At 38.0% G+C, this 21,978-nt stretch overlaps 1 protein-coding gene across 1 annotated transcript in view; it reads right to left on the bottom strand.

Annotated features, from left to right (window-relative positions):
* Positions 1-21,978, bottom strand: part of MYO3A (myosin IIIA) — a 237,467-nt gene that overhangs the window by 200,812 nt on the left and 14,677 nt on the right. The window contains exons 2-3 of the mRNA XM_037837359.1: positions 20,443-20,627; positions 17,841-17,975 (exon numbers count right to left, since the gene is read on the bottom strand). Of these exons, the coding sequence (XP_037693287.1) occupies positions 17,841-17,975; positions 20,443-20,610 (303 nt within the window). The 5' untranslated portion in view covers positions 20,611-20,627. The remainder of the gene's footprint in view (positions 1-17,840; positions 17,976-20,442; positions 20,628-21,978) is intronic.

The raw sequence follows: 21,978 nt of genomic DNA, 5'->3' as shown, positions 1-21,978 counted from the left end.
TTGTATAAAAATGTAGCTTATGAGGGGTGACAGTGGGATTGGGAATGCCATAAGGACCAAACTCCACTTTGTCTAGTTTATGGATCGATGTGTAGAAAAGTAGGGGAAGCAAACAAACAGACAAAGGTACCTAGTGTTCTTTTTTACTTCAATTGCTCTTTTTCACTCTAATTATTATTCTTGTTTTTTGTGTGTGTGCTAATGAAGGTGTCAGGGATTGATTTAGGTGATGAATGTACAACTATGTAATGGTACTGTAAACAATCGAAAGTACAATTTGTTTTGTATGACTGCGTGGTATGTGAATATATCTCAATAAAATGATGATTTTAAAAAAAAAAAAAAAAAAAGAAATGTAGCAAGAAAATAATAAAACTGAAATACAAGTTTGTTTTTAAATGAATATGAAGGGTTAAAATATATAAAAAGAAAAGAAAATGGTTTTGAATTAGGCAATAGGTAACAACAATGACCGAAAGAGAAAAAGGACCTTATACCTTATGTTTCCCTTTAAATAGAATTGCATCCAGGTGAACGAATTATGACATATTTAGCAAAATTTAAGCCATCAAGAGAGACTAAAAGGGGATTTATAATAGAAGACTAAAACACCCTTAAGTATAGCTTTGAAACAGTGCTCTAATAGACTCTTAATGCTCTTTAATACAACAAAATTGAAGTATAATTTTCCTAAACCAGAGCTACATTAATTAAATAACAGAGCAGCCCTGAAAATGAATTCTCTACCCAGCTGTAGCCAAACATAAAAAAAAAAAACCCTAAACCCAAATGGATGACTTTCTATTGCAACTAACTTCAATAGACACCCTTGTAGTTTTCTATATGTAGTTTTCTAAATATATTGTCTTTACTGTGTTAGAAGATATGAGATTTTTACAAATTTCTGAAAACTGCTCATTTCTACAGTGGGCATTCCTGATCTTTGCTGTTTTTCAATTGTTTTTGCTTATTCTGAGAATGCTCTAAAGCCATTAGCTTAGTCCCACCATCTTCTGTGTGAGGGCACAAAAGCTGAAACTCTCATTTTCTAATTCTTGTTCTTGTTTTAACTTTGCTCATTTTATAAAAGTGCTATGAACATTCACATTTAATTCTTTATGTAGACAGTGTTTTCATTAATTTTTAGTAAATACCTACAAATGAAACTTCTGGATCATATGGTAAGTGTATGTGTAGCTTTATAAGACACTGCTGTACTGCTTCCAAAGTAATTGCACCATTTCACACTTCCACAAGCAATGTATGACAGTTCAATTTGTTCCAAAATGTTACCAATACTTGGTATTATCAGACCTTTTAATTTTAGCCATTCTAATGGGTGTGTAGTAGTATCTCATTGTGGTTTTTATTTGGAATTCCTTGACTAAGCTATTGAACATCTTTTCATCTTTATTATTTTGCCAAGTGTCCAAATTTTGTTCACTTGGTTTTAATTGGGTTGATGCACTTTATTAGGTAAAATTTTCAAATATTCCTAGAACTGACAGTGTTATCCTAAGTGGGTACTGTGTTTGGCACATGTTTTTCATGATTTTTTTTCCACTTTGATTTTGTTAATGCAATGAGTTGCACTGATTGATTTTTTTTTCATTAGAGAAGTTGTGGGTTTACAGAAAAATCATTCATAAAATACAAGGTTCCCATACACCACACTTTTTAATACCTAGCACTGGTGTGCAAATATCTGTTGAAGTCCTGCCTTCAGGTATCTGGGGTATAAAAGAAGTAGGATTGCCAGGCCATATGGTAATTCTATTCTTAACTGTCTGAGGAACTGCCAAACTATCTTCCACAGAGGCTGCACCATTTTACATTTCCATCAACAAAGGATGAGTGTTTCTATTTCTCCACATCCTCTCCAACACTTTTACATTTTCCGTTTTTTAATAGTAGCCATTCCAGTGGGTATGATGATAGTGGGTTTATCATTGTGGTTTTGATTTACATTTCCCTGATGGCTAATGATGTTGAGCATCTTTTCATTTGCTTTTTGGCCATTTGTATACCTTCTTTAGAGAAATGTCTATTCAACTCTTTGCCCATTTAAAAAATAGGTTGTGTGTCTTTTTGTTGTCAAGTTGAAGGAGTTCTTTATACATTCTGGATGCTAAACCCTTATCTGATATATAGTTCCCAAATATTTTCTCCATTGTGTAGGTTGTCATTTTACTTTCATGATAAAATCCTTTGATGCACAAAAGTTTTAATTTTGCTGGGGTTCCATTTACCTATATTTTTATTTTGTTGCTTGCGATTTGAGTGTAAAGTCTAAGGAACATTGCCTAACACAATGGTCCTGAAGACGCTTTCCTATATTTTGTCCCAGGAGTTTTATAGTTCTGGCTCCTATATGGAGGTCTTTGATCTATTTTGAGGTAGAACTTCTCAAGTACACATGGATCATTCTCCAGGATAGACCATATCTTAGGTCACAAAGCTGGTCTCAATAAATTCAAAAATTTTGAAATCATACAGTGTATCTTCTCTGACCACAACAAAATGAAGCTAGAAATAAATAACAGGGACAAATGGAAATTTCACAAATATGTGGAAATTAAACAACCAATGGGTTAAAGAGGAAGTCGGAAGCGAAATTAGGAAACATCTTTAGGCAAATGAAAATGAAAATACAGCATACCAAAACTTATGGGATGCAGCGAAGGCAGTGGTAAGAGGGAAACATATAGCTCTAAATGCTCATATTAAAAAAGAAGAAAGACTTCAAATCAAAGGCCTAACCTCAAAACTGGAAGAACTAAAAAAAGAAGAGCAAACTAAATCCAAAGTGAGTAGAATGAAGGAAATAACAAAGCTCAGAGCAGAGGTAAATGAAATAGAAAACAAAAAAAACAATAGATAGAACCCACAAAACCACCTTCTAGATTTTGTGTAAGGCAACAGTTTCTTTGACTTTACACTCAAAGCACAAGCAACAAAATAAAAAAATACATAAATGGAACCTAATCAAAATTTTTTGTATCAAAAGACTTTATCATGAAAGTAAAACAACAACCTAAACAATAGGAAAACATATTTGGAAACCACACGTCTGATAAGGGTTTAATACTCAGAATATAAAAAGAAATCCTTCAACTTAACAACAAAACATCAACCCTATTAAAAAATGGGCAAAAGACTTGAATAGACCTCTCTCCAAGGATTTCCAATTTCTTCCTTTTAATTGTAGCATTTAGACTATTTCCATTTAATGTAACTATGAATGTGGTTGGATTTTAGTCTACCATAATACTAATTGTTTTCTATTAGTCCTATCTGTTCTTTATTCTCTTTTTCTTTGTTCCTTTTGGTTTGAATATTTTTTAGTATTCCATTTTTTCCTCTATTGGCTTATTAACTCTACTTCTTTATTTTATTTTTGGTGGTTCCTTTGGGGTTTACAATACGACATCTTTAACTTTAAACAGTCTACCTTAAAATGACACCATACCACTTCACATATAATTTAAGACCTAAAAACTACCTTTATTTTTCCTTTTCTGTTCCTTTGATAATATTGGCATGTATTTTACTTCAATGTATGTTATATTCTTACAATACATAGTTATAACTGGGGTTTTGAAGAGTTGTTTTTCTTTTAAAGATACTAAAACAAAAATCCTTCACATTTACTCACATTTATTACTGATAGTGCTCTTTATTCCTTTTCATAGGCCCGATTCCCTCTGGATTCATTTTTCTTCCATCTGAAAAACTTCCTTTGACCTTTCTAATAGTGCAAGTCTCTGGTGGTAAATTCTTTTTTCTTTGATAAAAAATGCCTGTCTTTATTTCACCTTCATTTTTGAATAACATTTTCACTGTATACAAAATGCTAAATGGACTATTTTTTTCCAAGACTTTAAAGATGGCATTCTATTGCTTTTGAAGAGAGATCAGTGGCCACTTTTATGCTTGTCCCCTGTATGTAATTTGTCTTTTTTTCTCTTGCTGCTTTTGTAATTTGTCTTCATCGTTAGCTTCTATTTTCCTATCTTCAAATTCACTGATCTTTTTTTCTGCATGTCTAATCTATTGTTAAACTTATTTAGTGTATTTTTCATTCTAGATACTGCATTTTTCAGTTCTAGAAGTTCCATTCAGTTCTTTTCTCATAGTTTTCATTCTTTTCCCATTATGTTCATGTTTTCCTTTAAATCCTTGAACATATTTATGATGGCTGTTCTAATTCCATCATCTGTTATTGCTGGGACTGTTTACAGAATGATTTTTCTTCTGGTAATGAAGAATTTCTCTTAATTCTTTACATTTCTAGTAATTTTTTATTGGATGCTGGACATTATTAATTTTACATTATTAAAATGTCTGGACTTTGCTGTCTTCTCTTAATGAGTTTTGAATTTTGCTCTGGAAGGCAGTTAATTTACTTGTGAATCAACCTGAACCTTTCAAGACTTGTTTTCAAGCTTTTTAAGGGCGGGTCTATAGTAGATCATAGTCTAAGTCTTATTTATCCTTTCCTCTACTGTTTAGCCTTTAGGGAGTTTCTACTAAATGCCTCAGGTGTTCAATTAAGTTTCTCCATCTTAGTTGGTTGAAACTCAAGCTTCTCCAAACCTTGCACAACTCCAGCAGCTGTTTAGTTTACACTGCCTCCACAGTCCTTCCCTGGTAATTCTTCTTTGTCCTACACATATCCAGCTTGGTTTTTAGTCCAAGGCTCATGAAACTCCTATACAGATTTCTGGAATTTATTTCTGCATAGCTCTTGTTTCTCTGCAAACTCCAGCCACCTCTGCCTTCTAATATTTTCAACTCAGCAAGCCTGCCGTGTTCTCCTTGGGTGTACAGCCCTTTGTCTATGGTCTGGAATTGGCTCCATGAATAATGACAGGGTGATTTTAATGTTTACCTCATTTGTTTCTTTTCTGTTTCAAACACTTATGCATGCACATACACACATGCACATACACAATGACAGGCTATTTTTTTCACATGGCATGGAAGATACTTTTCCAAAATGTGACATGTTTAACAATTTCAGTAAAACATATCAATGTACCAAATTCTTCATTTCAATAGAACCCTGCTAAAATATTAATGAGAACTGACATCATCACCTACTAGATGTTTACTTTTTTAATGTGCAAAATAAAATCAGTGTTTTTAAGGTATTATTGATATATAAAAAATTCACCCATTTAAGTTAGCAGTTTGACGAATTTTGTTAGTTGCACACAAACATATTAAATTAAAGTATAGAACAGGTGCTCCACCTTAAAAAGTTTTAAAATTCTTGGGAAAACACCATCGAACACTGTTAATATTAGCAACAAGAAATATATGATTAAAAGAGAAAATAAAGTACTTAGCAGGTATATTTTAATGAGTAGAATAAATAATTTATGGATTTATCAAATGGCAAGACATCTCTGGTCACCTCATATTTTTCCCCTACAGTAATACTACAAGCTTGCACTCCTGTTCAGGGAAGTAAATGCTTTTTCAAGCACTGAAGTACTAGGGAAGAAAGACATACAAGCATTAGATATGCTATTTATGTATTTCCCAGGTTAGAAGAGCATAAGGAAATACATTTAGATTTGTTTCACATCTTGCCTTTTAAACAAAAAACAAAATCAAATGACTCTAGGTAATTGGCTGTCTGTTCTGTTGCAAGTACACCAAATAACAGCCTTTTATATGAGAGCTGGGGATGTTTGTTCCAGCCCTAGAAGCACATAAGGAATCAGCCTGTCAGCCTGCTACTCCACTGCAATTGTGCACTGCCAAAAGGGGAAGGCCAACACTGTGCTAGCAGAGCCTCCAGGAGCCCAGGTTCCCACCCCTGTCCTGCTTCCCCCTGACCCATCACACACAGGCAAATCTGCAGGGGCTTCATGCATTCTTCTGGAAAGGAGCATTAAAGGATGGCTATCTCAACAAATAGGAAGCCCCCATTCTTCATCATTTCCTTTCCTAATGATGGGCCTTCCCTTACTTACTAGATGTAAGTATAGAAACAGCAATGTGTGGCACATGAAAGAAATATTTATGTCCCTGAAAACAACTTTGTTGATCTGAAATGTGCATTTGAGGGTCTCTGTGACCATTTACTGAGTTTACGTGCTTCCAAATACCACCTGAAATTGCTAGTCTTTGATCTTTTGAAAGGGATATAATCTCAAAGAGAAAAACTGTCATAACTGGGAAGCAATGAGAGAAACCGATGTCGCTATTAAGAATGAAAAAATCAGGGCCAATTGAGATGGATAATCATTGTGGCTGAAGGCACACAAAGCAAATAGCCCCTGAGCAAGATGGCTGGATCCTCTGAGTATTTAAAACGTGCTGTTTGTATATCCGACAAGGGGAAATGTATAGTCAAGTCTCAGTTTTCCCTTTGTGATCATCGGTAGCAAAGGTTTAATACTGGACTGATTTAACTCAATTTTGTCTCTGCTTTTTGGCCTTGGGGTTCAAGCACTAAGCATATGCAAAAGCCCAATCTCCTCCCTTCCCTCCTGATAACCCCTCTCCCCCATCCCATATCCTCCACTGACCCTCAAGAGTAGACACCAGGAGTTAAAGGAATCCCAAAGGTGAAAACACTTCTAATATCCCAGTAAAGAGGCCAGTCAAGAGATGTGGTGGCAGTGGCAGAAAGAAATGTAAGTTGGGTATTTCTAAATGAGGTATACATTAAAAAAAAAAAAAAATACATTGGTTCTTCTTTTATGGCTGCACCATTGAGAAAAACCGAATAATAAGTGACAACAGTAATCCCCATAGATGGTCTGTTAAAAACCAAATCCATCTCCATGGCAGGAAAACCTTCACCCTTTCTCTTAGATAATTTCATCACAAGTGTGTACTTGGAACTTCAGAGGACTAACTCCTAGTGCTAGTTCCCTAAAAGCAGGCAAAATTTAGATTCTGAAAATGAACACGTAGAGAATGAAGAAAGAAATACTTCCTAAGCAGAGCCTTGCCTGGCACACATGCTAAACAAGTTATAAAATAACAGAAGGAAAAATATGAAGAAAAGTGTAGGAAAGAGAAAAATTGTATGCAAAAATAAAAGAAATAGTTCAAAAATCACAACTAAGTAACAGAAAGGACTGAGAAAACATTACCCTTTTTAGGATTTTGATCCTGGATTGAAACATAAATAAAATGACCCTGATGGGGAGGAGTCCCTGGGCACGGTGAGTGTGGGTGGATGGCAGCCCCACCCACGTGTCAGGAGAATGACAGCTGTCACCATCACTCAGGGATCCCCTCCTCCAGGACTCACCTTCTTTACACTGGAAGCCTGGAATTGTTAGCCTGACTCCCCGGGCAACATTAGCAGCCCCTCTCGGGCCACTCTTTTAGTATCCTCGTGCACAATAATTTATTTGGGCTTTATTATGAAAAGAGGCATAATTAGCAGTCATTTTGTAGAATAAAGCATTGATGCCACAAGCCAATTTTCTGCAAGTGCCTCTAAAGCAGCACCTGCACCATTCATGTTTACAAATCAGGTAATTGTGCATCCAGGCACTTATGTGTACATGCAATTAGCCTAATTTACATATGCAAATCAATTATCTTACATATAGTTTGTCAAATTCTCACTTTCTTTGTGCTGCTTTTTCTACTCTGTAAGTTCAGACAGTTCAGATTCTAAAATGCCATTTTATTATGCTATCATTTTTTTTTTTTTTCTTAAGCCATTTAGGGATATTTCCAACACCTCCTTCTGATAACAAAACACAAGGACAAAGTTCAACCTAAGTCCCTTTTCATTATATCTGGATGCTGCTTCACTTGTACTGGATGTTCTGAAGTCATTTTAATCAACCTTTTCTGCTGTCTCAAAAGAACACTTAACTGAGCAGTAGTCTCCAATTCATACCAAATTCAAGTGATAATTCTGAGAAAAGGCCAATATAATTAAAATAAGGATTTGATATGCATAAAAGACAATGACTGATCTCATTCAATTTTTTAGCCCTCTGGGCAAGGATTTGCATCTTGCTACTTTAGGCGGAATAACTGAATTTCCATTTAAAGGCTAATCTTCCAGTGATTCCAGGTGGGGAAAAAATAAAGGTGCTTTATTGAAAATGTTTGGAAGAACATAAAGAAGCTAGATTTTATTTGAGACTATGTCAGGATTTGCACAGCAATATATCTGAAATATATAAACACAACCATGAAATAGCATCTTCAAACTTCTCCAGTAACAAGGCAAAAAAATGGCTTACATTCATTATTTATATTCTTTTACTTGGATAATTAAGTTTAGATAAGGAAAAGTTTACTTTGTTTTATAATGTGATTTAACACTAAAGATATAAGGCTATCTTAAAATTAACTGTGAAATTACATTCAATTGCCTATTTTTAAAGAACACAATTGGCTATTTAGAATTTTAAAAGAACTGTTCTAAAATAACATACACAGCTTCAGGCACTGAGAGGCTCTTGAAAAGACTATTTTACAATTTTGCAAGGCTAAATGATACAATTAAAGACAGCACATTAAACAAAGATTTATTTTCCCTTACTCATGAAGCTCCATGAGCTAGTAAGGGAATAAAAAAAATTGAAGTATATAAAAAAAGTATAAAACTGCAAGAAAAAAAGAGAACAGAAAAAGGAACATCAATGGACAAGCAATTTCAAGAAAATTTTGGCACATGGAAAGCAGGTGACAGACTGGGAACTGATTTAGCAATGCAGAGGGAGCCACAAACTTAAGTGCCCCGTGAGGGCCATTTTGAGGTTAAGTGAGTAGATCAACCCAGGCAGGGCTGGGTAACAGTGGAGGGCAGTGGAAAGCAGAAACACCTCTTGCCCCACATACACATGTCAACACCCAGGACCCTGCTGGGCACCATCACAAGATGCAGGGGATTTTGTTCCCTACCCTGAATTGGATGGACTCAAGATTTGGTGACAACATCCCGTGGGCAATGAGGAGAGGCCCATGCTCCTACATGACATGCAAAACAAAGAAATAAACTTAGGAAGCAGAGGTCAGGGGATCCAGGAGGGAGCAGGGAGCAGCAAGAGAAGGCTCCAGAAGGCAGGTGCATGGCAGCCTCCAGACGGGAGTAGGAGGATGGAGGCTTCCAGGTGTGCACTTGACCATGTTGCCAAAATTCAGAATAAGGATCACTGAATGAAAAGTGGAGACACTGAGCCATCCCTTTCCAGATGTAGCAATCACACCATGTCAAAAGCACAGACTGCTCAGGAGACGGTGGCCCCACAAAACTGGGGCTGTGTTATCCTTGTTATTTTATTATAAGTCCTTTTGTACTAGTTGCTTTTTATTAACCAAGTTACTATGTTACCCTGAAAAAAACAAAAGTGATTGAATCTGGAACCTAAGGTGGCAGCTAGATGAGACAGGACAAAAAAACACCTCCATGAAAAATACTAGATAAAAGCCAGAAAGTGACCCGGAACACCAGTTCCAGCAATGCACCAGCAGGACAAGGTCTGCTAAAATTCACAGGGACCATGCATTTGATGAAACCGGGAGTCTGCATTCTAAAACGAGTGAGTGAGCTGGCTGAAAGTCCAGCGGTCATGCTGTGGTGTGGGGAAACCATGGGTTGATGTTTGGAGACGCTCTAGTTCTTTAAAAAAGAAAAACCCAGGAGTGGCTGTGGATACAGTGGTGAGAACCATGCAGTGAAGCGTGGCAGGAGTGGGCTGTGCCAACGCCTTGGTGTCTGGCCTGGAAGAAAGCCCTTCCCACACCCGCTGCTGATTGTCTTGGGGCCAGTGGGCAGAGGGGAGCCAAAAGGAGAAAGAAACCACACCCCTTGCAGCCAGCCTGCCCGGGGCCGGAGCCATAGTCCAGAGCCGCACCAAGGGTCCCAGTGTGATGGGGAGTGTTTCCCACAGCACCACGCACACGCCACAATATCGGCCATGGACAGTGGCCTTTAGTGCACCCACAGCTAACTGTCCCGGAGCTGGGAAGGTGGAGCTGTGCGAAAAGGGGGAAATTAACATGCCGCATTCAACTATCTTTACAGCAGGCTGGGAACACCCCTGCACAACCTGGCAGCCCAGGGCTTCCCTGGAGGGCCAGTGTGCACTTGTGACACGGCAGAGCCTTCCCTCATCAGAGGTCCTATAAGAGCATGGTTGAGAAGGGGGACCTGCTCGGAAATCCTAGGGACCCTAAGCCAATACCAAGGACTCGTGGTTCAGCGGCAGAGACAATCTGTGGCAAGACTGAAATGAAGGCTTAGACTGTTGCAACCACCTTAAATCTCCAGGAACACCTGGGAGGTTTGATTATTAAAGCTGCCCTGCCTCCCTAACCACCCAGACACATGTCCCACATTCAGGGAGGACAGCACCAACAACACACCCAAACTTAGTGCATCAATTGAACCCCACAAGAATCAGATCCCCACACACTACAAAGACAAAGTTGGGGAGAACTGACTTGAGGGGAAAAGGTGACATGTGGATGCCATCTGCTGGTTAGTTAGAGAAAGTGTACGCCACCAAGCTGTAGCTCTGACAAATTAGAGATTGGTATTTTTTATACCCTGAAAGAACCCTATCAAGTAAAGCAAATGCCAAGAGGCCAAAAACAACAGAAAATTTTAAAGCATATGATAAAACCAGACAATATGGAGAACCCAAACCCAAACACCCAAATCAAAAGATCAGAATAGACAGTACTTGGTGCAATTAATCGAAGAACTAAAGACAAACAATGAGAGCATGGCACAGGATACAAAGGGCATGAAGAAGAGCATGGCACAGGATATAAACGACACAAAGAAGACCCTAGAAGAGCATAAAGAAGGCATTCCAAGGGTAAATAAAAAAATAGATGATCTTATGGAAATAAAAGAAACTGTTGGCCAAATGAAAAAGATTCTGGATACTCAATAGTACAAGATTAGAGGAAGATGAACAACTCAGCATCCTCGAGGACCACAAAACAGAAAATGAAAGAACAAAAGAAAGAATGGGGAAAAAAATAGAAAAAATTGAAATGGATCTCAGGGATATGATAGATAAAATAAAACTTCCAAATTTAAGACTCACTGGTGTACCAGAAGGGGAAGAGAAGAGTAAAGGTCTAGAAAGAGTATTCAAAGAAATTGTTGGGGAAAACCTCCCAAATCTTCTACACAATATAAATACACAAAGCATAAATGCCCAGCGAACTCCAAATACAATAAATCCAAATAAACCCACTCCGAGACATATTCTGATCAGACTGTCAAATACTGAAGAGAAGAAGCAAATTCTGAAAGCAGCAAGACAAAACCAATTCACCACATACAAAGGAAACAACATAAGACTAACTAGTAACTACTCAGGGCCACCATGGAGGGGACAAGGCAGTTGCATGACATATTTAAAATTCTGAGAGAGAAAAATTTCCAACCAATAATACTTTATCCAGCAAAATTCTCCTTCAAATTTGAGGGAGAGCTTAAATTTTTCACAAACAAATGCTGAGAGATTTTGCTAATAAAAGACCTGTGCTACTTCAGACACTAAAGGGAGCCCTACTGACAGAGAAACAAAGAAAGGAGAGAGAAATACAGAGAAATTTAACAGACATATGTAGAACCTTATACCCCAAATCACTAGGACACACATTCTTCTCTAGTGATCACGGATCTTTCTTCAGAATAGAACATATGCTGGGACATAAAACAAGCCTCAATAAATTTTTTAAAAAATTTGAATTTATTCAAAGCACATTCTCTGACCAAAATGGAATACAAATAGAAGTCAATAACTATTAGAATCTTAAATACACAAACACCTGGAGGGTAAAAATGAGGGGGAGATGAAAACTCGGATAATTATCCCGGATTATCCCGGATAATCAAAAGCAGAGGGACTTCACCACCAGTAGATCAGTCCTATAAGAAATGGTAAAGGGAATTGAGCAGGCTGAAAGGAAGGGATACTAAACAATTGACTGAAACCACATGAAGAAATAAAGATTTCCAGTAAAGATCACATGGTAAATATAAATACGAATGCTACTGTATTTTTGATCTGTAACTCCATTATTTACTTCCTACAGGATCTAAAATACATAAACTGTAATGATAAATCAGTGGTTTTGGACTCAATGTAAAATATGTAATTTTTGACAAGAACTACATAAAGGTGGGGGAATGGAGGAGTATAGGAACATAGTTTATGCGTCCTATTGAAATTAAGTTGGTATCAAAGAAAAACAAGATTGTTATAGATTTAAGAGGTTAAATTTAAGCCCCATGGTAAACACAAAGAAAGTATCAGAGAATATGACCACAGAAATGAAAAGTAGAGTATGGGTTATGAGAAGTGGGGGAAGGGGCAATGGAGAGTTAAGAAATGAGTGTAGGGTTTCTGTTTGGGGTGAAGGAAAATTTCTAGTAATGGATGGTGGGAAGGTGATAGCATTGCAACATTCTAAATGTGATTAATCCCACTAACGGAATGCTAGGGAGGGGTTGGAATGGGAAGATTTAGGCTGTCTATATGTTTCCACAATTGAAAAAAAAAAAAAGATAGTCTAAATAGATAATGCAATTAAATGCCAAGGATGATCCTGGATGGGATCTGAGGATGGAGGAGAGGAGGCTCAAAGGGACACAGTTGGGACATAAAAAAAAAAGGAAATATAGAATGTAAGCTTTGTATCAATGTTGAATTTCTTGAACTTCTTAGCTGCGCTTAATGGGATTGCATAAAAGAATGTTCTTGTTCATGGGAAATGTATATGTGAATTATATTGTTTGTTCAACGATGTGTGCAGCTTGCTCTCATATGTTCAGAAGACAGAGCAATAGATGATGGATGATAGGGAGGGAGGGAGGGAAAGAAAGAAATGGTGGTGTGACAGGTGTTAAAGTTGGTGGATCAGGGTATCGGGGGAGGGGGGTCGGGGTATGCTGGAGTTCTGTGTATGGGGTTTGTATTGTTTTTCAACTGTTCCCGTAATTTTGAATTTATTTCAATATAAAATTAAAAAAAAGTGATTGAATCTCTCTGGAATTATGTTAAGTGATAAAACGGTAATTTCATAATAATATTCTCAGCCATTTTAAACATAAAAAGAGATGAAGGAAATATGTTAAATGTTAAGAGAGATTCTCTTTATAGTTTCATGTATTTTTTTTCTACAATGATCATCCTTTCTTTGTAGAATCATTTAAAAACCTTAACAGAAAAAAATCTGAATATAAAGTATGGAGACAATAAAATTTATAAATGATTATTGTGCCATTGCAGGAATTATCAATGGAACATTCAGAAAAGAAATAAAATAGTGAAATGCTAAAAAAATAATTTAAAAAACACAATAAACATATGCTTTTCCAGTGGTCTAATAAAGGTGCTTACTAGCCCTGAGTTTAATACGAGGAACTCTTAGTGATTCTTATGCATTTTATTAGAACAAATAATTCCCTCTCTTGAATGATAATATTTAATGAAAGCCAGAAAAACCACATTCTCACACTGGCAGCTACCTTAGCAGGGCACCTTCTAGCACCCCTGCATTGGAGAGGACTGTCAAAATGCAAGGAATCCTGTGGGAAACTGAGTTTTCCATGCTGCCTGAGGCATATCTAGGGTGGTGGCTGAGAATGCTGAGCCGCAGGCCTGCATAGAATGCCATGCAGGCCCACCCTGTAAAGATGTAAGCCTTGTAACTATGATAACGATATACACCTGATGTATGTGTCTTGTGACTATGATATACACCTGATGTAACTTGTGACTATGACGTTCCTGATGTAAACAAGATGTACGCACCAGATGTAAATGCATCTGATGTAAACGTAGGTATCTAGTGGGCTCTCCCGAGCCCGAGGATCTTTAGCATATGCACGTGATCTGCTCTAATAAATAGCTGGAGCAAAAATGCATTGGCTTCCATTCGCCCTAGAGGCGAGTGGGCCCCCTGCTCCCTTAACTCTTAGCTTTGTGTCCGTGTCTCATTTCTGCGTTGCCCTGTCAGCAATAGAATCCCATTCTCAGAACTTGAAAAGGCAGACTCTATGGCTTCCTTTAGGCAGCTCATTCAAAACTCAATACCATTTTTAGTAAGATTTTTCCCCATAAATGTAAATACATTGTTCTGTAGTTAAGCCACAAACACCCTATGAAGACAGAAAAAGCAAACCACTGCTTACTATTTTAATCTAATATAGCCTCATTTACATCAATTTTCTCTTATATTCTAGCACCTGGCACAGAGGCTTGGCCATTGTGTTAGCTGAACAAAATATGGATGAAGAAATAAGTATTATAATGAAGTCCATTTTTAGCTTGTTGCAGAAAAAATAATACCAGTTCAATCCTAGCTCTTTTCATCTTTTATTGTGGAGTCCTATATATATTTTTTTTAATTTTCTAACTTTTTATTTTGAAATCATTTTTAACTTACAGGACAGTTGCAAAAATAACACAAACCCCATCAAGAGAATTCCATCATACCCCCACACACTCCCAGAAACTCAGATTCACGAATTTTAACATTTAGCCACCTTCCTCATCTTCCTTCCTTCTTTCCTTCCTTCCTCCCTTCCTCCCTTTCTTTTTTTCTTTCATCTATTTTTCGGAAACAGATAAATCATACTCCTTGAACACAAAATATTACCATGTACATTTCCAGCAAAATGGGATATTCACTTATATAATCATCCTAAGTGCAGTTATCAAATTTAAGAAATTTAACATTGATATAAATCTTACATTCTAGATTCCAATAGCACACACCAACTATGCTAATGTACCCCTCCAACCCCCCAACTTTATGTAGTTCTTGCAACAAATTACATATTTTTACACTAGGAGCCTGTGCCAGTTTGAATGTATTGTGTCCCCCAAATGCCATTATCTTTGATGTAGTCTTGTGGGGCAGACGTTTTGGTGCTGATTAGCTTTGTTTGGAATGTGCCCCACCCAGCTGTGGGTGATGACTCTGATGAGACATTCCCATGGAGGCATGGCCCCGACCATTCAGGGTGGGACTTGATCAGTGGAGCCATATAAATGAGCTGACTCAAAGAGAAGAAACTGAGTGAAGCTGTGAGTGACATTTTGAAGAGGTACAAGCTTGCTAGAGAGGAACATCCTGGGAGAAAGCCATTTTGAAACCAGAGCTTTGGAGCAGATGCCAGCCACGTGCCTTCCCAGCTAACAGAGGTTTTCTGGACACCATTAGCCATCCTCCAGTGAAGGTACCCGATTACTGATGTGTTACCTTGGACACTTTATGGCCTTAAGACTGTAACTGTGTAGCCAAATAAACCCCCTTTATAAAAGCCATTCCATTTCTGGTGTTTTGCATTCCGTAGCATTAGCAAACTAGAACAGAGTCCAAACCCATTGATTCATCATTACATTTAATGCATTTGCCTTTTAGATCCTGTGGGAAATAATGTGGAGGTACTAATCAAAAATACCCTAGTACTGGATTTATATTTACCCATGTCATTATCTTTACCAAGATCTTTATTTCTTCATATGGCTCCAGTCAATTGCCTAGTGTCCTTTCCTTTCAACCGTTTAATTAATTTCTTATAGGACTGGCCCAGTGGTCACAAAATTCCTTTACAACACAGTGTGGGTCTATTTGGATTCATCCTGTTTGGAGTTTCTTGAGCACACTGGATGTGTCAATTCATGTCTTTTGCTAAATTTGGGGAGTGTTCAGCCGTTATTTCTTTGAATATTCTCTTTGCCTCTTCCTTTCTTTCTTCTTCTTCTGGGACCCCACAATGCATAAATTGGTCCGCTTGATGGTGTCCCACAGGTTCCTCAGGCTCTGCTCAGTCTTCTTCATTCTTTCTTCTTTCTAGTTTTCACACAGGATGATTTCAATTGTCTCATCTTCAAAATCACTGATTCTTTCTTCTGCCAGCTCCTATCTGCTGTTGAAACCCTCTAGAGACTTTTTAATTTCTGTTACTGTGGTCTTCAGCTCTGCTTGGTTCCTTTCCAAAATTTTCCATTTCTCTACTGATACTCTCTTTGTGTTTATCTATTGCTTTCCTCCATTAGTTCTTTCTCCATATTTCCTTTAGCATTTTGAGCCTATTTAAGGCCATTAAAAAAAAATCTCTGTCTGGAATGAATCAGGCCAGATCCTCCTCATTGATGGTTGCTTAAATCTCTCTTTTGCTTGGGCCACCACTTCCTGTTTCTTTGTATGTTTTGTAATTTTTGTTGAAACCTGGACATTTTGGTATTTTAACATGTGTTCCAGTTTGCTAATGCTGCCATTATGCAAAATATCAGAAATGGATTGGCTTTTATAAAGGGGATTTATTAAGTTACAAATTTACAGTTCTAAGGCCATAAAAGTGTCCAAACTAAGGCATCAACAGATGATGACTTCACTGAAGGATGGCTGAAGGCATCTGGAAAACCTCTGTTAGCTGGAAAAGCACGTGGCTGGCATTTGTTTATCCTGGGTTGTGTTCCAGCTCCTCTCTCAGCTCCTGTGCATTCTTGGTTCTTCTCCCAAAACATTTCCCTCTTAGCACCTGGGGGTCCTGTCTTAGCATATCCCAGGGCAAACTCTGGGCTTCATCTCGTAGCTAAACATCCTTTCAGTCTGCATCTCCAAGTATCTCTAAACGTCAGTGTCAGCTCTTAGCTTCTCTCCAAAATGTCCCTCTCAGCTGCTCTAAGCTCCTTCTATTTGTGAGCTCTTTTATAGGATTCCAGTGATTAAATCAAGACCCACCCTGAGTGGGTGGGGCCAATATATCCATGAAGATAATTTAATCAAAGGTCTAGCCCTCAGTTGAGTCACATCTCCATGGAAACACTCAATCAAAAGATTAATGCCTGCCCTCACAAGACTGCATTAAAGAATTTGGCCTTGGGTGGGTGGGGGAGGCATAATATATCCAAACCAGCATAACATGTTATCACTGGAATTCAGACTTTACTTAAGCTTGTATCCAGCTAGTGTTATGACAGAGCTTTATAGCTCCAGGCCAAATCATAGGGCCCTCCCTGATCCTTTCTGCACATGTGTCTTATCCTAGGCATGCACATTTGGCCCTAGAAATCATTTACACATTACCAATGTCCTCTCTTCTCCGGGAAACAGTTTCCTCACAGTCCTAGGCATTGCACTAAATATCCTATAACCAGCAATCCCTTGCCCCCGGCAACACAACTTGAACTTCTCTCCCGCAGCATTCTGTAGGAGACCTCGGTGAACTGCCTTCTACACACAGGGCAAGTTCTGGGACAGTGAACCCCTCAGGCCACAAGACAGGTTGAGCCAGACATACACGCTCCAAATATGTGCACAAGGGTTACTCTGCTCCTTCTACAACTGGGACCAAGGAGCCACACTGGCAGCACAGTCAGCTATGTGCTAGGCAGGGGTGAGCTAGGGGTGGGCCACCCAGGGAGCCCCTACATCCTACCGCTTTTAAGTGGTCTTTTTCTCAATTCACTGCTTGCCCTGTGAGTGTTTTCTGGAGCTGTGAGAAAGATGTTTCTGCCAGTTTTTGCTTGTTGTTCAAGCATCTCTGTGTGGGGGTGGGGGGGTAGAGGTCAGAAGCTTCACACTCTGCCATCTTGAACAGAATAGCAAATCATTTCCTTTTAATCTTTAATTATTGTGGCTTTTCTTGAATGTCCTGAGGTGTACCTTAGTATGACAAGGCCAGAACTGGGCTGAACAGTCTACTGAGGATGTGATCATCCAGGAGCATATAGAAGAATTGTTTTATGATGACTATAAATTCTAGCAGATGTAAACAGTTGCTTCAACAACTATGCTACTTAAATATTAGGTCATTCCAGGACCATATTTCAAATTTCCACTCATGTAAATAAGATTGAAGCACTTACCTCGAGAACCAGCCACAGCTTATCTCCATTTATTTTATCCTTCTTAACGTACATCCCATAGAATCTGACCACATTAGGGTGTTCAGAAAGTGCTTTTAAGATGCTATACTCTGCTTCAATCTCTTCATCGATATCCTAGTTTCAAAAAGTCATAAGAAGAGAATGTGAGAAAAACTTAAATAATGTCAAAGAAACATATTATAGATTACCACATATAGAACTTAATGCTGTTAAAGGAAGGCCATAGCTTTTACTGTGCTCAATATTATGTATTGAAATGTCTCATTATATTGTTCAAGGGGGGAGATTGTGATTTTCTTGCTAATCAAATTCATCTCAAATTATGTTAATTTCATTGTATTAAAAAGGGATAATAAATGGTTAATATAAAGGTCATTTCTGTATTCAGTTAGAGAGAAACATATATGGAAAACTACTCTAGATGGCTTGCTTTCTTTATAGTAACTTAGTTACAATACCAAAGCCATTGATTCAAAATATAAACTTTGAGGACCAAAAGCCTGGTTCATTCTGTTTCTGTGAAATACTGCATACCTGGACGCTATTAAGAACCATATGATAAATTCCTACTTTTCCAAAACAGTGAAACTGAAGTAAATATAAGATGGCATAATTTGCAAAAGGCCATCACCAGAAGTAGAACAAGTTGCTATTTTGTAATTTAAAAATGCAAGCTAGCCACTTAATTATGACTCTAGAAAACTCTAGAACAAGAAGTCTTATGAATATTGCTCTCACAGTGACATATAATATATAAATTATTTTAAGACAGAGTCATGGAATAACAGAGCTAGAATTTTAGACCAGTGCTCTAATTTTAAAGGAAAAGTGTCAAGCTCAGAGAAGTTAAAAGAGTCACAGAGTTGGTTAGTGCAGGATAACTCTGCAAACTCACTGCCTTTTAGCCATGCTGAACTCTTCTTCTGGAGAGGAAATTACCAGTTCAAAATTCATAAGATTGAGACTTTTTTAATAAAAAAGCCACTCTTGGTAAAATGCATGGATGCATTTAAATTTATTTTATTGAGATTATAATCTCTTGGTTATAAATCATTTTCATTTGACTTGCGCTATGATGAATGGAGAGTAAATAAACAATTCTCAGAAAAAAACATATATACTAGGTCAGGACTAAAAGCAGCAAAACAAATTTAATACCATAGTCATTAAAATCACTGTTTCATTGGAACAACAGTACAGAACATGATTTATAAGGTACCCTACGTAAGGAAATTATGCGAGAACAGTGGTGCACGTATTCATAAGCCATTTTGTTCTTCTCCATCAAGAAGGAGAAGAATGGGAAGGAGTCACTGATTATGGGGCCAGGAATTGGGATAAGGCTAGAGTCCCTTCTTTTGCTTCTCTGAGCCCAAACCCCTGGAAGTAAAGGACAAGAGGAGAGAGAGGCACCGTTACCCTGGCACAGGCTCACTAGGGTTTCAATGGAGAGACATTTCCAGCAAATGAGTGCGAAGGCATTCAGTACCAGTTAAGCCTGGGCGCAGAGCTTCTCGTTTTTCTTTCCTCCACTGTTCCTCATTTATTACTTTAAAACACGTCCCTCTCAAATAATATGAAGCATTCTGGTTATAATGGGTTTATGAGAATATCAAATAAAAAATAAATCAAAATAAAAAGAAAGCAGCCCTCAGGCCCGGAGCCCTTTCTCAGTGTCCTATGGTTGGTGAGTGGGGGGGCTAGGAAAAGACCCCAACACTCCCATGTCTTCCCTGCACACATGATCTCCACCGTGCTGTGCCTCCGACACATGTGCGAGAGTCTAGGATCTGGGAAAAATGCTCTCTGTATAAGTCTGGGGAATATGTGACCATGGACCTCCTTCTGGCTCACCCTATGTGATGAGAGGGTTACAGAGCTCCCATCAGCCTGAAGACATTCCCCAAACTGCCGGCTGCCATGCCCTGAAACAGAACCTTGGCCTTCCCCCCATGCTCTTAAGGAGAAAGACAAGGTATGGTAGGTCACCTTATCACTACACACACAAAAAAGCAATCGGGAGACCCCGCTGGGGCCTAGCTCAAGCAGAGGCCAGGAGGACTGAACATGAGATCCAGCTCTCCACAGTGAGGAACATTCCATCATTTCTGCTTTGGAAACATGTGCGCAAACCTGAAAATTTATTTCCCCTCTTTGAAAGAAAATTAATTAAAAAAAAATCTGTCTGGTTTGGCTTAAGAGAAATTCTGCCCGAAGCCTGAATAAATGCAGGAAGCAAAGTTGAAAGGGTCAAAGTGACCTTTTAGGGTAACTTCTAGACTCATGAGTCTGTATTCTTACAATCTGATGAAATCTAAAATACCATCGAATCAAGTGTTGACAGCTGCATTTATGCATTTATTCATCCAGTAATTAGTGGGCCCTTTTAGATAAGTTAAGCACATAAACTAAGTAAATCTAACAATAAAATACTTTTATTTACATATTTTTCCAATTGTAACTAGTTTTAGGATGACACTGTGAGGAATAAATCAAGACAAGATACTCACAGACTTTTTAACTGTTTAATACAGATTTTTAAAAAGCTTATTAGGAAAAAAAAAACAAGTGGTGGACTCACGTGAATTGGATCCAGAATTTTGACAGCTGCTTTTTGGCCATTTTTCTTATTCAACACTTTGAAAACTTTCCCATAAGTTCCTTTCCCAATCGTTTCAGTGATTTCCCATGTATCAGAAGGATCAGGAAAGTTATCAAAGATAATTGATTTTCCAGTTAATGGAGACATCTCAAAAGTTCAAATCACTGGAGAGAGAAAAGTACAAACTTTCAGCTACATTTGATTGGGAATCTTAAATAGCATGTATAAATCATGAGAAACCAATATTTTCATTGATCTGGCAGTTCAACAGTAACCAAGTATACTTCAGAAGCATGCAAAATTTTAATGTAGATTCTTTTTTTTGCAAAACAGATTAAGATGAGTTTAGTAATGCCTTGTAAGCAGGGCTTTATTTTTGTTTTTAAATAGTCCCAAATTAAGTGCTAACTTTTTTTTTTTAGAATACAATGAGACATATTTAAGTTATTTTGAATATTTCTTTATACTCACATACTATTACATAGAATCAAGGAATTTTAGAATGAACTTCAGAGATAATAAAATTCAACTTCTTCAAAAAAAGCAAACTTTATAAGTGACCATATCTTATCTCACTTCTTTGTGTAAAACCCAACAATGGGTTTCCCCATTGCTCTAAGGATGAAATTTCCTTAACATAACCTACCAGGTCTTTAAAATATGGCCCTTGCTTAGTTCCCCAGCCTCATTTCTCAACACCTCCTCTCTCATACACTGTGCTCCAACTACTCTGGACCCTTCAACTTCTTTATTGCCTCCCTCAGAGTTTAACATAACACTATTCCCACCCACCTCTGTCCCTGGCTTCTCTGCTAATTTCTAACGCCTGCTTACTTTCAGGTCTCAGATGCCATTTCCTCCAAATGCGACTACTGTCCTCCCCCTTTGGGTTGCATGCCCCACCTCCATGCTCCAACAGAACTCTGTCCACACCTTTGTCTCATGTCATTATTGTATGCCCTGTATCTGGCAGAGTGCTGAATTAATTAATCAATCAATTAATTAAATGTGGTCAATGAAGTTAAGTGACTTTCTGAAGGTGATTTTATATATAACCTGGGAAGGGCATGGGGGTGCAGGGGTGGACAAAGACCCAGACAGACAACTCTGGTTCAACCCTACACCTTCTTCACACCTGTGTCTGTAACTGAGAAAACCACACACCACATCGACTAGTTTCACTTCAAACTGAGGGCAACAAACCTACAACAGACCCTCAACATCGCCTGGCAGTCCTGTGCATTTCCCTCATCTGTGTACTTCCCCCTTCTCTCTCATGTGACTACTTCTCCCCCATCTTTGCTCAAATCTCTCTCTCCTCAAACTGATCCCTCAAATTGCTGACCACTTACCTCTCACAAAACTTGCCAGCTGATGCCCTTATAACTTCATAACTAATTGAAAAAATGGAAGCAATAAAAAACTTCTTAATCTTCTCACCTCTAAACCACCAGACACATGAGCATCAAAGATGACAAGTTCATCCCTATCATCAGGAGTTGCTGTTTGGCCTCA

Source organism: Choloepus didactylus, chromosome 5 (genome assembly GCF_015220235.1).
Source record: "Choloepus didactylus isolate mChoDid1 chromosome 5, mChoDid1.pri, whole genome shotgun sequence".
NCBI classification, from domain to species: domain Eukaryota; kingdom Metazoa; phylum Chordata; class Mammalia; order Pilosa; family Megalonychidae; genus Choloepus; species Choloepus didactylus.
This window is presented reverse-complemented; position numbering and strand designations above follow the sequence as displayed.